Source organism: Grus americana, chromosome 19 (genome assembly GCF_028858705.1).
Source record: "Grus americana isolate bGruAme1 chromosome 19, bGruAme1.mat, whole genome shotgun sequence".
Taxonomy (NCBI): Eukaryota; Metazoa; Chordata; class Aves; order Gruiformes; family Gruidae; genus Grus; species Grus americana.
The window spans coordinates 4,345,081-4,361,870 of record NC_072870.1 but is presented as its reverse complement, the minus strand read 5'-3'; the positions used below and the strand labels follow the sequence as shown (position 1 = coordinate 4,361,870).

General features: G+C 40.1%; 1 protein-coding gene across 8 annotated transcripts in view; it reads left to right on the top strand.

Moving 5' to 3' along the window:
* The window catches only part of SPECC1 (sperm antigen with calponin homology and coiled-coil domains 1), a 100,623-nt gene that overhangs the window by 41,413 nt on the left and 42,420 nt on the right, over positions 1-16,790 (top strand). For all 8 annotated transcript variants that reach the window (XM_054847415.1, XM_054847416.1, XM_054847414.1 and 5 more), the window contains one exon: positions 14,711-16,278. In XM_054847415.1, coding sequence (XP_054703390.1) covers positions 14,711-16,278 — 1,568 coding nt within the window. The remainder of the gene's footprint in view (positions 1-14,710; positions 16,279-16,790) is intronic.

Genomic DNA, 16,790 nt, shown 5'->3' with positions numbered 1-16,790 from the left:
GCCTTTACAACAGTTTTCAGCATTGGCTGGAGGATGTGCTGAGTGGGAGTACTTTCTCTGTGGGCAGGACCAAAGCTTTTACAAGAAGAACTTTTAGGGCATGGCAGGCAGCAGGATGTGGTTTATGCATTTTGTTTTGTGTTAGATTGTTTTGCTGATGAAAATTAAAGCCATTCTTGGATGAAGGCAGAGAGCTGCTGCTGGGAATCTTACTGAATGAGCTGGTCAGCAAGAGCTCATCCTATGGTTAGAGTTCTGCATACTACACTTTTGTCCCAGTGCCGGTGGTGTTTTAGTATCTATGAATAAAAGTTACAGTATGATAGTAAATGTAAAAGCTAATTTTCTTGAAGATTGCTTTATTAGTTTAGTTAATATGCTGCAAATGGCTTGACATTGGCAGAGTGATAAGGAAACAGCCAGTGGATGGTTGTGATTGTGTGTTGGTTCTGACACAGTATTGAATTACTCAAATGAGTGAAAAGGGTGAAAGGAGGAGGGAATAATGCTGGCCTTGGAGAAAAAACAAAGCTTACTACTTTTTGTTTGGGTTATACTTGGCTCCTCAAGATCTTAAAGCTATAAAGCTAGCCAAAGAAATTTGAGCAAGTATTGCACGTTGGTCTTCCTATTGAAACCTGCCAGGGCCCTGGAGGTATTCACAAGTTTGTTCAGAAGCAGTCCTGTACTTTGGAGCTTCCACTAGTATTTCAGCAAAGTAATTTCTCTTATTTTTTTTCTCTTTTCAATTCCTCCTCTATTTTACTAATTCAGTCTTCATAAAATCTCCTGATTTCCACAGCTTTCATAACAACATGAGCTTGTAAAACAGAAGCAAAGTACTTCTCTGATTTCATTGGCACTGATTGCCTGAAGAGGACTTAATTTGACTTTTCTGTAATTCTTAGACTGCCACTAGCAGGTTGAGAAATCTTTGATACTTTCATTATTTTTTCGATACTTTCCCATGGTGTATCCAAGCAATTTGAGCATGATGATTAAAGTTCATAAAACTGAGGATCTCTGAGGCAATGTGAGCATGATGATTAAAGATTATATAAAACTGAGGATCTCTGATGATGCTAGATTTTCCATGCATCAACTTTTTTCTTCCCATAATCCACAGTAGACATGTGTTCACAGATCTCTTTTGAAATGTTCACTCTGTTATATTTCATGGAGCAGTAATGTTTTTCAATAAGCATCAATAGATATGGATTGCATGTTCTGAGGCAGAGTACTCTGTCCTTGTATGATCCGTGCTCATCGGTCAGTTCTCTCAGGCTATAGAATTACAGCAGAACTGCAGTTTTCTGTCCTTGTAATCAGGCTGCACAGCACACAACTAACAAGCTGTATATTTTTGTCAACAGTGAAATTTAAATGTAAAATTCTTACAGGCAAATTTGATTTTGATGACTGGAAAAATACACCCTTGGGAAAATGTAAGGCTAACATGAGTTTGCAGGGTCCAGGTCTGAGCACGCATAGGGGATGTGTTGGTTGAAACAAGGACATATATTCTTCCATTTGCTACCAAAATTATAGAACTGTGTAGTTTTTGTATCTCGATTGGAATTTTTTTCAGTTGCTTAGAAAAAATATTAGGGACTAAGTAAATGCATCTGTCCTATGAGCAGAGTTATGTTCCTCTTGTATTCTTGTCCTGATGGATGCTTTGGTGCTAAGTGTTAAAAATCATCGGTGAAAGTAGGACACTACTGAAGCAAGTAAGAATTTTACCAGTAACTTTCAGTGGAGTCATATTTGTTAATGTATGGAAAGGGGCTTTAGGGACAGGGTGCTGTTAGTCATTTGACGCATTGTACTTATGTTGGCGGACTTTTCTTTCTTCCTCTACTGAATTGTAGTTTATCCTTAACTTTTCTTTTGCGTTTCTTTGCCATGGTGACCAATATTCAGGATAATTTGAATGATAATTAGTTATGTTTTGATTGCTTTCAATGATCTGTTGCTAAATTGCTGTCTATAGGAAAAAAAAGTAACATTTTACCTGTTCAAGGGTGAATTGTCAAAATTTTGTTTTCTCAGAAGACAAAAAGAAAAGCATAACAAAATTATATGACCAAACAGAAGTGGGTCTAAGTCTTGTTCCCAAGAGCGTGTAGCATCAGCCATAATGCTGATATTCTAATGCTGCAAAGGGATCAGGCAGTGATGTCATATCCATCCCCATCTGCAAATACCATTCCTTGAACAAAAGAGTGCTCCAGAAAAGCAGTCCAATTTATTTAAATCTTCAAAGGTTTTTAAACCTTCGTAGAATGGAAGGTTGTGTGCATAAGACAGCCTGGTTTTGGCTGGCTAAAGCAATGTACAGAAATATTTTATGTTATGTTTCCAGACCTCCTAAAGTACATGGCAGTAACTTTGCTTAACTGAAAGCTGAGTATCTATCTGACTATCCATCAGTCCTAGGCTTACAATCTGTCCTGCCGCAGGAGGAGAGGCACAAGGCTCTGACAGTATTTCTGCAGGCTTTTCCTGAGCAAAAGCTGGTGAGGACGGAGGTGTCAGAAGGGAAGAGACAGTGCTCTTTGAAGGACAGAGGATATTTCCACAACCCTTATCTTCTAGATCTTGAGAAATGCTACTTTCATAAAACCTTGTTGAGTTTGAAGAATGGACTAATCATGTTAGAAATTACTCTCAGCCTCCTCCACACATAGTTTCTTTGAGGCTGCTTGACTGTGGAAAATCTTTGACTGATCTTTTTAATTAAAAGCTCTTTTTTTTTTTTTTTTTTTACCAAGGAGTTGAAGCTCTTCCTGCTTTGAAGTGGGCAACTTTTTATAGATAAACATCTCATTATGGTATGAGATTTCTTCCTCTCTCCCCTTCTGTCTCATTTCTTTTCTTGATGTGTCTCATCCTGTGTTGATAGTTTTAATGATTTCAGCCCATTTCCTAGTGTCAGCTATTCAGGACAGTGCTAGCTGGCTCCCTTATCGCTATACTAGGCAGAGCTAAAGCTCTGGATGAGCTGTGGAAACTCCCCAGTCCTCTCCCCACCCCCTCACTGAAGTAGGCTGCAAATGACAATAAAACTGGGTTTATTATGTGGTCATCACATTTTAGTAAACAAAAGGCAGTTGTAATACCAATGCAATGCATACTGGTTATTAAGCATTAAGCAAACAATTGAAAAAAATGCCTCTAGCTTTTAAGTTCTGCTGTCTGTTTTAGGGGAGAAGGATGTTTCCATTTTTGATCTTTATCCCCCATGCTTTCTGGATTAGCAGTGTTTGAGAGTTCATGAGGAAAGAAGTTATTTTGGCTCGGGCAGCCCTGGCCTTTTGGCCAAGTGTGGGGCAGCATTCCTGAACTGGAGGGTTCAGGTCATGGTTTCCTAATACACAGCACTGCTGCTGAGTGCTTTGTAAAGGCATTTTCTGCTGCTCCATTCCTCTGTAGTGGCTTGCTGGTCCCTCAGTGGTACAAGCCGAAGTGTTTATGGAAAGGAGAGTGATCAGGATCTGCCTTTAACAAAGAAAGCGAAAGAGGGGAAAAAAACCATGCAGATATTTTTTTAGCCAAATCAGTTCCCTGACTCAATTCACAGCATGGCCTCATGAACAGTTAAATAAAGAGGTTGAATAAATTAGCCTTCTAATTGTGAAAATGTTGATATTAAGCATTTCCCCACTTAAAATTGCTCTGTGGTTACCCTTTGTGCTTATAGATGTGATGTCAGGTAGATTTGGTAGCTTAGAGGAGTGATCCACAGCACCTGACTTGTCTGGAAGGAGCAGGGTTCTTTTCACTTTTCTTTCCTATTGGGTTCTTGAACCAGGAGGTTTTAGGTAACTCCTTCATTAACTTCCAGCCACAGATCAGATATTAACGGTCAGTTGTGACAGCCATTGCATATGCATTGTACATGGAGGAATGTATCTACTTGCTGTGCCATGATGACCATTATTAACTGAATTTACATGATTAGATTTAGGGTTGGCTTTTTGTTTGTTTGCTTTTTTATTTCCTGTACTTCTCAAAACACTTGATGCTGGTATTCTATCAGTATAATTGTATTTTCCAGAAATGGAAGTACAGCTGTCTTGTCACCACTGTTAACCCAGTAATGGCTGAGTGACAAACTTCTAGGCTCGATTGGTTGGGAAGCAGTTTTCTGAGCTGAAGAGAATTATCTATTTGTTTGCAAGCTAGAATTAAGGAAAATCCTGGGATTCTTACTCCAGCTAACAATAATTTATCTCAAGAAAATCCTAGTTACAGCTATATCAGTTGAGAAATTAGCTTTCTGCTTTTACCTCAGAGCAAATCCACTGCTTCTTCTGAAAAGCACCTTCCTGGAGGAAGTGTCAGTAAACTTAAGGATGTCCACTAAAGCAGTTGCTAATCACCTTCTGGACAGCAGAAGCCTCAAAACTAGTAGGTAGGAAAACAAAGGAAACCCCAAACTTACCAACCAGATCAAACTAAAAATCTCTTATTTCAGTGAAATACCAGAGGTTTTGTCTCCATTCACTGAAAGATTCACATATATGGATATTTTTCTCTGTTTTTTAAGGTGGTAGTTGTCTAAAAAAACCCCAAACCAAACCAGAATAGAGTTTGGCTTAAAATTCAATTTGCTGTAGGTATGAGATGGTTATACGTGATCTCATCTCATTTTGACAGGGGCCTGGGCAGGAAATATTCCAGAACAAACAAAATCAGGAAGTGTCCCAGTGCACAGAAATCCCTATAATGTTGACGTGCTAATGTTGTAGATATATAGAGTCAAGGCCCTCATAAGTAATATTAAAATTATATTTTTTTTAATCACCAGCTATGAAGGTTGTGGAAATTGTAACATTGGATAAAAAGAAGCAGCATCTAGCTGCTGACTTTATTTTAAAAAATGAAAAATCTGGATTTCTGTAAATTCCACCAGATGATATTCTGGGATAATGCTACATACAGAAAGTTTTAGTCATTCTTTTTGGGGGTGTAGACAAGGGATATAGTTAGCAGGTGACTAAAGTTTTTGGCAAGCCCAATGCTGTTAACGGTTCCCAAAAAAGTAGGCTTGAGTTTACGGGGAGGGGGGAGAGACACATTCCGGTAAGTGTATGATATAGAGTTTCCCTGAACATTTGCTAGACCATTTGCTTTGGATGTCTCAATGTTTGTTATGCCAGGTTGCTGTGTACTCTAGAAATTCAAAGCAGCACAGTGGTAGATTGCAATTACACTTGTGACCTGCACCCACGTTGGCAGATGTGATGTACATTGTTTGGTTATTCCATGGGGTTTTGTATACCTCATTTCAGAGGTGAATGCAGTTGTACTGTCATGATTCTCTGGGTGCCAGAGGCTTATGGCACAGTGAAGCCCCTTGGATGCTTCTTGACTCCTGAGCAAATTTGAAAGGGAAATTTGTATTTGTGAAAGCAAAGACTGGGCATGCTGGCTCAGGATACATATGCATAGAACAATTCTTGCCTCCTCTTAGCTTTGCCAATGTACTTCACAGACATATATCAGTCCTTAGACTTCTGAGCAAAAGTTCCCTCTTACAGTACAACCTATACTGGTTTTGTACTGGGTACAAAACTGTATTATATTCAAGATGGGCATATCCAAGCTTGAGTTTTCATTTGAGACTTAACAAACCTTCAGAAAACCCAAGTAAATATTCAGATGAACTCTTGTATGGACACTGGCATGTGTCTCAGGATAAAGAGATTTTAACTACTCCTGCTGTGATTCAGAGAGGAATTGTATGTGAACAGGCCCATAAAGAGGAAAGTAAGTCGACTGAAATTCACAATGAGACTTTGTGAACAGGATTTTGATCAGATCTTGTCTCATTTACCTTCTGAATGTGACTTTGCTTCCACTGTAATAGCATTGAGCTGTGACAATGTGAACTTGAGCTTCAGTTCTTCTTGTGGCTGTGCTAAGAGCTTGGAACCACCAGATGCTGAGAACAACTGATCTTCTTTTTCTATTTACATTTTAACACTTTTTTAGAAGAGTTAAATGTGATTTTTCTGTGTAGGAACGAATAAGATGACAGAGTTATTGACCAGGGTGAATCCAAGAAGCTGAAAATAAAATATTTGTGATCTTTAAGAAAATCCTTAATTGTGCAGCAGAGATTCCCTGGGTACCTCCTCTTCTAAACTCACTGTATAACTTACTGAAGGGGACAGTGTAAATAGAGCCTTTTGTGGATTCTAAGAGTACTAGACAGCACATTTGTACACTTTTCCTTAGTTTAGATGCTAAAATTTGAACTAAATGGAGATGCTTCAAATACAAGGTAATCTCTCCTATTGGGTTACATTCCTGCCATGGGAGTCTCTCTTCCAGTGGCCACCCTAGGAAAGAATGTCCTACCAGTAGTTCATCTGAAGATCTAAATTGATGACAAATAGTTTTGTCATGACTTAGTCTTTGCATTACCAAAATAGTGCCTTTTCTTGTGTGCTTCTTGCACCCCAGATCTATAGACTCCTATCTTCTAATTAAAACAAAAAATAAGCCAACCTTTACAAAGTCTTCAGCTCTAATGTCGTTGGTCTCTTTAGTCTTAAATTAGGAATTGCTCAGATCAGGATGCTTATTGCTGCATTTTCTTTGGAACCCCTGGTAGTGTAACTATTCAAATGCAGGTATCTGTTGTTCCCTAATACTTTGTAATATAACTTTTATTTCTCTTTCTTTGGTCTCTTTTTCAAATATTGGTACCCGGATTGCTTCCCTACACTGTCCACAATGATTACATAGGTCAAAATCTTTGCATTAAGTCTTTTAGCTTTTCCCTCCTGTTGCATGTTGTACTTATTCCACAGGGAATGTAGTCGGGCAGTCCAGACAGTCCAACAGACCATTAAAATTCTTCAGAAAAAAGAGTTCATGTTATAATTCCTTTTTAGTCTGTGTTTACTAAATGAGTGGAAGGCCTTATTTGAGCAGATGCTTCTATATAATTAGTGCTAGATTATCAGAACCACCTTTGTTCTGCAGCCGTCTCTTTGTCTTTTTTAAAGTTAGGTGGAGTCCAAGGAACCTTCCCAAAGAGTTGCTGACCTGTAAAGGTGTTGGCTCTATGACTAATACTCTGCAAACAGACTAATTCAGGGGAATCATGAGTGGCCAAGCCTAGGTTTGCTTTGTTCGCTGTTGCATAAAGACCAGGTAGCAGAGAGCATTGTCTTTCTGCAAGACAACCCTAAAAGAGATGGAAAATGGTATGCTCTTCCAAATTATTGAGGATTATCCAAAGGAGTATCCAATACTGTGGTCACTGATAAATGCTGATAGCTAACCCATTCAGCTCATTCCCTTTGTATATCAAGCAGACAAATAGTTTGTCACAGTACAATAGTGTCATTCTTTATCCTGACTTTTACCTAAGCTGATGGTGGACCAGAAATTTTAAACATTTTGCTCTCAAATATGAAGTTCTAACAAGCTTAAGCAGTTTTGAAAGTAACAGTAAGTGCTGATCTGCATCTCTTCTGCATCCAGTCCTGCTCTTGTTCTAACCCCCAGGAAGCAGTTAGAACTGATTCAGGTCATCTTCATGAGCTGATTTAGTTACATGCATCCATTCAGTATTTGCTGTCAAACTGTCTTACTGTTAGCATGCACGGAGGTTTAAGGATAGGAGCATTAAACAATGCGGCAGAGCACATAAAGGAATTTTGCCTCTGTGTAAGTATGTGTATGAAAGAGCACAGCAGCATGGGTGAGGGTTGCTGTTGTATCTGCCCTACTTTTCAGCAGTTATGTTTACTTTTTCTCATGCCACCATGAAATGTGTCAGTGTGTTTCCTGTTAATTAGGATATCAGAAGATCTCTGGTTAGCAGGGAAGTTTTTTTTAAACTTTCATTTGCTTAAACAAAGGGAAAAAAGGGGAGGGAAAAATAGGGCATTTCAATGAAGTAGGTATGTGTGCAAAACTCTGAAATCTTTTAATGAAAAAGTATTTTAAAAGAGTCAAATGTACACCAGTCCTTCTTCCTCTGTGCTGTATAGTCATAATTTCCCAAAGGACATTCCTTGTTCACTCTTAATCAGTCTCAATATCAATCTTGAGATCAATGCTGGAGCAGGGTGAAAGTGATCTGCCAAGTCCTCTGGGCTTTCAGTTAAGCTTTGAGCTCTTAGTGGCTTAGCCACTTCTGGAAAATGGATTTTAAGCACCAAGTTAATTAGGTTCTTGAAAACTTTACTCAGAATTGACAAAAGAGTACAGAAAATGTGGCTAGGCTCCCTGTATCATGTACTACTTTATTGTAGGGAGTCAGAGTGTGCGATGGCTCCAAGCTAATGCCATCTTTTCTGATCTGGCTCTGATTAAATTCAGATCAATGATGTCATGAAGTCACATATAATGCGTTATGTTAAGTTGTTCATTGTGTGTCTGAAAATCACACGATGGTGGTGGTACTTGAGTACTGGAATAATTTTGAAAATGGCACATAAAAGCTGCTGTTACCTGCCTTGTAACACCAGCTTGTAAATTTGTTGTGAAAGTGTGACTGTTCAGTTTAATGTCTAGTGCCATTCCAGATGCCTTCAGACATCCCAGTTGCTCTCTGCCTCTCAAGCAGAGAACAGGTCTCCCACAGGTACTGTCACATCTTTCAGCTCAGTGAAGGTATTTTAAATATACCTAAAGGGCATCTGAAATGGCACTAGACATCTGTATCTTGGCTTCCTTCACTAGCTGTCATAAACCAGGTGGGATTAAGGTACAGCTATGACCCAGATTTGTTTTACATAAGAAACACCAAGTTGGCTAAAAATAGTAATAGGACCTTCCGTAGGCAAGACTGAGCACGTATGAGTATATGGCTGCATTACCTGTCTGTTGCTGTATGTCACCAATGTTGTGGATCCTCAGTGAGATCTTGGCAAAGCCTGAGTAAGTGCAGTCATGCTAAGTCCAGGATTTACCAAAGTCAGTCCGAGGATTAGCTGAAAACCAAAACTGATAAGAAGGACCTACTTCAGCTAAACCACATGTGATGGAGCACAGTAAAATTGTATGAGAGGTTTAAAACTTTATTTGCTTTACGAGCATGGGCTGTTAACAGTATTCTTTTCACTTAGCCATTCTGCTAAATGCTTGCAGCCCATTTGATTTTTACTAACCTTTCCCTCAAGGTATTGCAGGAATCACTTTTCTATCTGAGGCTTGGGAGTTCTGTTCAGATGGCAAAATTTATTAAGATATCTTAGCACATGGGAACAGAATTCCAGAACAATGGAAGAATCACAGTCTTCTGTTGGCAGGGAGGCTATGAGTTAGCCCACAATTTCTTGTCGCTCTTTTGTTTCGCTATCTCTTTTTGAGGTGGGAGGGATGGCAAAGCGACACAAGACAGTGAAATAGCTGGTCTGTTGCAAATGCAGGAGCTAGAATGAGAGAGATATGACAGTCCTCTTAGGGCAGCAGATAATCATGAGAGTACAAACCTGTCTGCAGGCAACGGTTTGCCTTTTTGAAACATATGACTTTAATATTGCAGAGTGCTATGAATAGCTTTCTTTTATTTCTTGTTATCCTGCCCTTGCAATTCAAATAAGGTATCCATTGTTTAAAAACATCACACCCAAGATGCATCTGTCTTCATGTTTTAGTCTTAGATGACTGAAATGCTTTCTGAAATGAACCAGTGATCAGCATGCTTAAATTACATAGATGAAATCTACATGCAGGAGATTTAGTACCTACTTAAACTATGGAAGAATGAACTACTAACATGGATTTTTAAACATGTTGAAGAAAATGTGTTTTTATTGTTCTTAGGTTAAGAGATGACAGGATTAAAAGTTAGGAAGAAAGTATAAAATGGAACATTCCCCGTTAATTCCATCCCTGGAATAGCAGAAGCTCATGGTATTAACCTTTCGGTTATTAATATGTTGATGGAGGGAAGGATTAAGAAAAGGGTAGGTTGTAGGACACAAATGATACAAAGGCCAGAGGCAAATAATCTTGTATTGACTCCAGTTCCAAAAAATAGATTGAAGGCAGAAATTAGAACATTTCCAAAGGTGATTCTGTGATCAAGTGAAGTAACTTTCCAACTGGGATTCTTCCTCTGCTCTAGAAGAGATTGGAGAAGCAGGTATTTGAACTCTTAATTATACTTAAGAGTCAAGTAAAATAAATGGAACTTCAGAACTAGTGCTTTACTGGGAAGACAGTGATAATGTGCTATGTCAGAGCACACAGAGTGTGGAGACAGATAAACTTAATGAATCTTCATCCCAAAATGTCATGCATGTCTACCTGTGATTGTGGTAAAATGCTTGGCACCTACTTACCCTTACCCTGTGAGTACTGTAATTACATTAGCTGTACTGCATGGACTTCACTTCTGAAGAGCAGTCCGACGTGTTCCGCCTTGGGGCATTGGGAAATGGTTTTCTCCATTCCATAGTCTATTTCCTTCTGGTCGTGGATGCCCCTGTGGGAGCTGATGTGGCAGTTGCTGAGAGCTCAGATCAAAAATAGATCATTATGTGGAAAAACTAAGAGTAATCCTGATCCTTCCTTCTGTGAAAAACATTGTAGCTGTGTTGAAAATGGGATTAAAATGGCTAAAGATCATCATGAGGGGTCAACTTTTATCTCATTAAAGTCCCGCTTTGTTTCTGACACCAGTGGAAAGTCAGCGAGTATTCCCTGGCAGAAAGTGGTGCAAACAAAGCTGCACAGCAGGCTGCCAGCCAGGAGCTCCAGGGTCCTAATCCTTACTGATTTACTGTGACCTTGGGTGAGGCATTTCATTTTTCTCTGCTTCCGTGTCCTGTAACCTAGAGTTAACAATTATGTGTTTCAGAGGATTTGAGTTAACTAGCCCTTGATTTTAAAGCACTTTCAAAATTATAAGCTCTATATACATGTTAAGGTTTAATCCCTCACACCTGAATAACAAGGCTGACACTGAAAATAGAGGAGTTCTTACTGGGCGCCAAGGCGAGGAACATAATGAGGTGACCTCAGTCTGAGCAAAACAGGTTTTCAGGCAATAACTCTCAGTGGAGTAATTCAGGAGTAATTCCCAGTTCCTCTGAAGTGGAGGAATGCAAGCTGAGTGGGTGTGGGACTGGGAGAACGGGAGGTTAGGTATGGTGTAAAGGGACTGACAAATACACTGTTGGTCAGAGGTAGCCTGAGCTTGGATATGTGGGATAGTGGGAAAGAGGTTGTGCTCAAAATTGGCAAAAGAATAGTTAAGCTAACAGGTTGGGCAGGGTGGATGAACAGGGAAAACAGGAATGAGGTGCCATAGTGCCATTTTGACCAAACAGAAAGGTATTTAATGGTTTGGGTTTGGGTTTGTTTTGTTTTGTTTTTCCAGAATGTCTCCTTAGAGATGCAGGGCTGATTGCTTTTTCTCTTCCCTGCTCAAACCAAGCAGCACTTTCTAGGAAGTGAAGTTCTGTGTGATTCCAGCTACTTTAAGCAGCAGCATACATCAACCCTAGATTGGGTTCTGCAGCTTGACAGGCACACGTCTGTCTGGAGTCTCCCATAGACCATAACCAGTGCGGGGTGCCGAGCTAATCAGGTCATGAGGGTGACTAGTACAGCCCTAAATGCAGTCCCTGCAGAGTGGGCGCCTCGGGCTGTGGGGCTCAGTTCCTTTTATAACTGCTACACTGCTCAATTTCAAGGTCATTCATATGGAGTCACCCATAAAATAGACTTTAAAGTAGTGCTTATTCTTGCTTTGGTGCTTTGCAATCAACTTACATATGCATTTAGAGCTATTTGTTTTCTGGGCTCTCTATGATGTTTTAGTATTGCATGGCACTGTTTTGGAGAGAGAAAAATACATAAACACTTCTATGTCATGAAAAAAACCAGCTTGGTTAATGGTTATTGATGGATAGCAAATGCTTTGTGATTTATGACAGAACAAGTCAGCAAAGAATGGAGTCTTACAAAACACATGGGACAGGCTGAGTAAGCTCGGAGCCTGCACTGGTTGGCAAGCTGGTGAAGTACAGATAATCCCAGTTAAATATCCTTAATTGTTATCCTTATGTATATGTCTTCCATTGCTCAGATCATGTTGCAGTTGTTGTCTGGTGGCAATTAGAAGCACACTGGTATTGCTACCAGAAATGCTACATTTCTCTTAGGAAAAGGTGGTTTTTCTCAGTGCCTTGCAATTTGTACCAGTGTGTAGTAGCATCATTATTTCTTGTAATGTATATAATGCTGCCCAGTCAGCACTACCTGCTACTTATATTGTACTACCCAGTCACATGCTCACCAGATGACAGCCATGTCATTGCACTAGTTTGGACATTGCAAAAAGAAAAAAAGAAAACAAAGAAGAGTTATTTGGGGCACTTGCTTTGTCATAAAATTTTATTATAACAGTAGAAAACACCTTCAGATTGAATAAAAGTCCATGACATACCAGAAAGCTTTAAATCCACCCCTTAGGCTCCATCAAAGAACATCTGTGGCCATTTGTAATGTGTATTTTACATCTTAAATCTGTAGTGTGATTATAGCTTGTGTGAGTACTGCTTCTCTACTTTGGACACGTGTCCAACTGTACGTTCAAGAGACACATTCAAACAAGGCCTTGTGTTCTCTTGCCTGGACACCTGGGCTTCACCTCATGTGAACCTTTGCCTGCGAGCAAGAAGCAGCTGTGCTGAGCTGGTGTTTCTCTGCTGGAAGCGACGCATCACATCACGGTCCATTCAGTTTTCCTCTTGTTCTTCATCTTATGGTGTTAGCTGCATTGACGCTAAAAGCTTTGCTCATCTGCTGAGCTCAGTTTGAATGCGGTTTACAGGTGCCAGATCTTGGCAGCTGGGAGCCCCTGGGTTAAGAAATGAGATGAGCAGTGAGCTTGGGGACCTTCAACTCTGACAAGTGAAATGAGCTCTCAGGTCTGGAGTTGCAGCAGCAGCCATTGGAGTTGCAGTGGAAAAGCTTCCATCTCTGCTTGCGTTGCACTTTTCACTGGAGCTGCCTTGATATGTTGGCGCCTCCAGCTGTGGATGACTAAATGAAGCTGTGTGGGCTGCTTGCTGTCCGGCCAGACTGTCCCTGCTATCTCTTCCATAAACACTGGAGCCTTTGTCTCTGGCCTTATCATGCCCCTGCCATCACAGAGCTCTTTCTGTGCTCTCCTCCCAGCACAGCGCCTCTGTGTTCAGGGGTCTTTTCTTCAGCTGCTCTTTGTCTCTGGGTGTTTATTGTGCCTGCTGCAGAGTGTGTTTGTTTGGGAGAGAGGAGGAGGGGCTCCTGTTTGTGTGGGGTTTATAAACCTAGTGCATTCTTCAAAAGAGATGCTGAGCAAACTGGACGGTGTTAATGTTAACCCTTCAGTGCCCTGCGTTACTGACAGTGCATCACTGCACCCAGATTTCCTCAGTGTGAAAAATGCTGTGGGAGGGTTCTGACATTGCTTGCTGTGTAAGGCAGGGAAGTCTGCTCCCGCTTTGGTCTTAACTGCCCTTTGGTTTTCTGTGAATGCTGCACATGGGTATCGGCAAAGAGAGCCTCCTAAATGTGGGGAGGTGTAATTGATTCTAGGAGTCCTCCCAGAATCCTTCTAGAACTTGTTTTTAGTGCAAACACTGGCTCACTAGCCCTTAGTGTTTGCATAACTGGCCCATGCATCCTGTTTATCTGGCTACATTGGATGATACAGCTTCATTGTACCATAACTCAAAACTTTATGACTCTGTACTTTAGCACTTTTACTTCTGACTAAGGTCCTGAAAACAGGAATTTCTTAAATTCATAGTGTTGCCACTTGTAGTGGCATATAATAACTCCCCTTTGAACCAGATGCTTTTTTTTTTAACCAGCTTGTTAATACATTTATGGTTAGGATGGCTCTTACTGTTTCTTCAGTACCCACAGTCCCATATTCCAAAAGAGAGCTTGGAAAGATGAAGATCAGCAACTCAGAAACTTTATTTCCCTTGTAATCACATAATGCTTTGCCCTTAAGTTGGTTGGAAAATAATAAAAAACAAAACCAAAAAACCCACCAAAACAAAACAGAATAATATTAACTTTCTAACCTCCTTTTGCTCTTCCTTCAAAAGAGGATGGAAGTTTGTGACATGAAAAATCTCTTGTCCATCTCCGAGAAGCTGCAGCAATAGTCTTAGTGTTAGAGGTATCAAGAGATAGTTTCGTATTTCACTGAACCTGCAGTCACATAAGTGTCTCAGATCTTTTTGTATGATGATCTGCATAAATGGAGCATAATGCAAATACATTAGTTTCATGTGTGATAAAATACTCGTGTGATAAAAACACATTTTCTTCAAAGATGGTATCTTTTTGAAGTTACTGAACTTTTCCCCAGAAATTAATAGATTTAAGTTCAGCATTTCACAAAGTAGTATACAGATTTTTTTTTATTATTATTTTCAAATAACTAATATCCTGGTATTGGGGGTTGCAGTTCATGTATTGCAGCATCTACATATTATATTATTACACTGGGGAAAAGTTCAGCAGACTGCGTTCCTTTGCAGGGGGTAGGAGAGGAAGAAATGCAAAATAATGCAAGCCTTTGTGAAACATGAATCCACACACTCAGTCATGACTAAACCTATTCAGACACTCAGGTGTCTTTTCCAAGACCGCTCTAGGCTCTAGCGTTGTTGTTGTGCGACTTATTTGCTTTATGAACTGACTCAGTTTGCCTCATCTTTTTCTTTTCAAGGAACAGTTTCAGCTGCAAAACGCACAGGGATTCCAGCACCCCGGGAAATATCATCATCTGTATCCAGAGAGAGAGCTGTATTGCGTGGTCAAGCCAATACTAGGAAAACGCAACCCAGCCCCACCTCTTCTGGTACACCGACTCCTACCAAACACGTGCGTCCCACTAGCAAGTCCAAGCAAGAAAATGAAACTGGTGACAAGGCTGTTCTGGAATCTCAGGTTAAAGAACTCTTGGCAGAAGCAAAGACGAAAGATTCTGAAATTACCAAACTCCGCTGTGAATTGAAGAAATGCAAAGAGAAAGGATCACTTAACGCTGAAGGAACAGGCACTTCCAACCAAAATTTAGAATCAGTATCACCTGTTGACATAGATCCATTAATACGGACCCTTCAGGAAAAAAACAGGACTTTTCAAAAAGAGCTTGCTAGCCTGGGAGAAGAAAATCGTGTTTTGAAAGAGAAGTTACTTTATCTAGAGAATTCTCCCCTGTCAGACACAACAACAAGCAGTGGAGGTGACAGCAGCCTCCCAACCCCAACTACCCAAGAATCCAGTTTTGGAAGCCCATCAAAAAATGTGTCAAGAGGTGAAATGGATGAGCACAGGCAGCATGTGAACGGGGGCGTGCTGCGCAATTCAGGTTCCTCCAGCAGTGATGTGACTAAAGCTTCCTTGTCACCCGATGCATCAGATTTTGAACATATAGCAGATGTACCTTCCAGGCCAACATCCTCCAACAGCAACCACTTCAAGGGTTCCAAATGCTCCACCACAGGAAGTTCTCCAAACAATATTAGTGACCTTTCTGTTGCATCTCTTACAGAGAGAATACAAAAAATGGAGGAGAACCACCACAGCACAGCAGAAGAATTACAAGCCACTTTGCAGGAACTGTCGGATCAACAGCAAATGGTGCAGGAGCTGACAACAGAAAATGAGAAGCTAGTGGAAGAGAAAGCTCTCCTGGAGACTTCCTTTCGTCAGCATAGAGATAGAGCAGAACAGCTGAGCCAAGAAAACGAGAAGCTAATGACTCTCCTCCAAGAGCGATCCAAGAATGAAGAAAGCAGAGCTCAGGAGGGGAAGGTCCTTGAACTGGAACAGAAATGTGCAGAAGTTCTTGAAAAAGCACAATTTGAAAGAGAGAAATTGCTCAACATTCAGCAACAGTTAACCAGCAGCCTACGAAGCTTAGAAAGGGAGCATCAGGATGCCCAGCAGGTGATTAAAAGCCTGAGAGAAGAAAATGAGGAACTGCTTAAACTTCTAGAAGCAGAACAGCAGAACAACAGCACAGTGACAAAAACTCTGGAGGACTGTAAAATTGCCTTGGAAGGTCTAAAAATTGAGAATGGCTCTCTCAAAACTCAGTTAGAGAGTGAGAAACAAAAGGTTGCAGAAATCAATGCGATGGGATGTACTACTGACAACTCTGAGGTGCAAGAGATGCTGAAAGTAGCCCATACAGAAAAGGATCAGTTAGAAGCATCTTGCACGGAGCTTAAACAAGAGCTGCTGAAGGCAAACAGTGAACTGAAGCACATTCAGGGTCTGCTATCTAAGGTAAAGCAGTAACAGCTGTAAAATGTAATGGTTGTTTATCTGCCCTTCCATAAATAGGTAATTGTTGGGCTTTAGATTGTTACTGAGCCATTGATTATTAGTAAATAGAAATTGTGTTTATCAAAATTGGAGCAAAGAACAGGTTGATAAAAAAATTACTTTGATATTATGTGAACAAATATTAGTGAAAATCACTTGGTAATCCAGATGAAGAGAAGGGCATGAGTAGTTAGCAAATATTAAATTCTGAATAATTAATAATGATTAATTAGTAGTGAACTATAGGTGTCATTGGTCATGAGAACACAAGGACATGAGCTAATGCTCAGAGAAGCTGATATTTACAGCAACATGACTAGTGATACACAGTCAAGCTCTAGATGAAATTATTTTCATAAAACTGAAATATTTTTACAAAGCTAAGAACTATTCTGTTTTGGGATAGGTAAAGTAATGACAAAAAAAAAAGGAATTTATTTTAGAACAATTTTTTCTGCCTCCTTTGGTAGTTT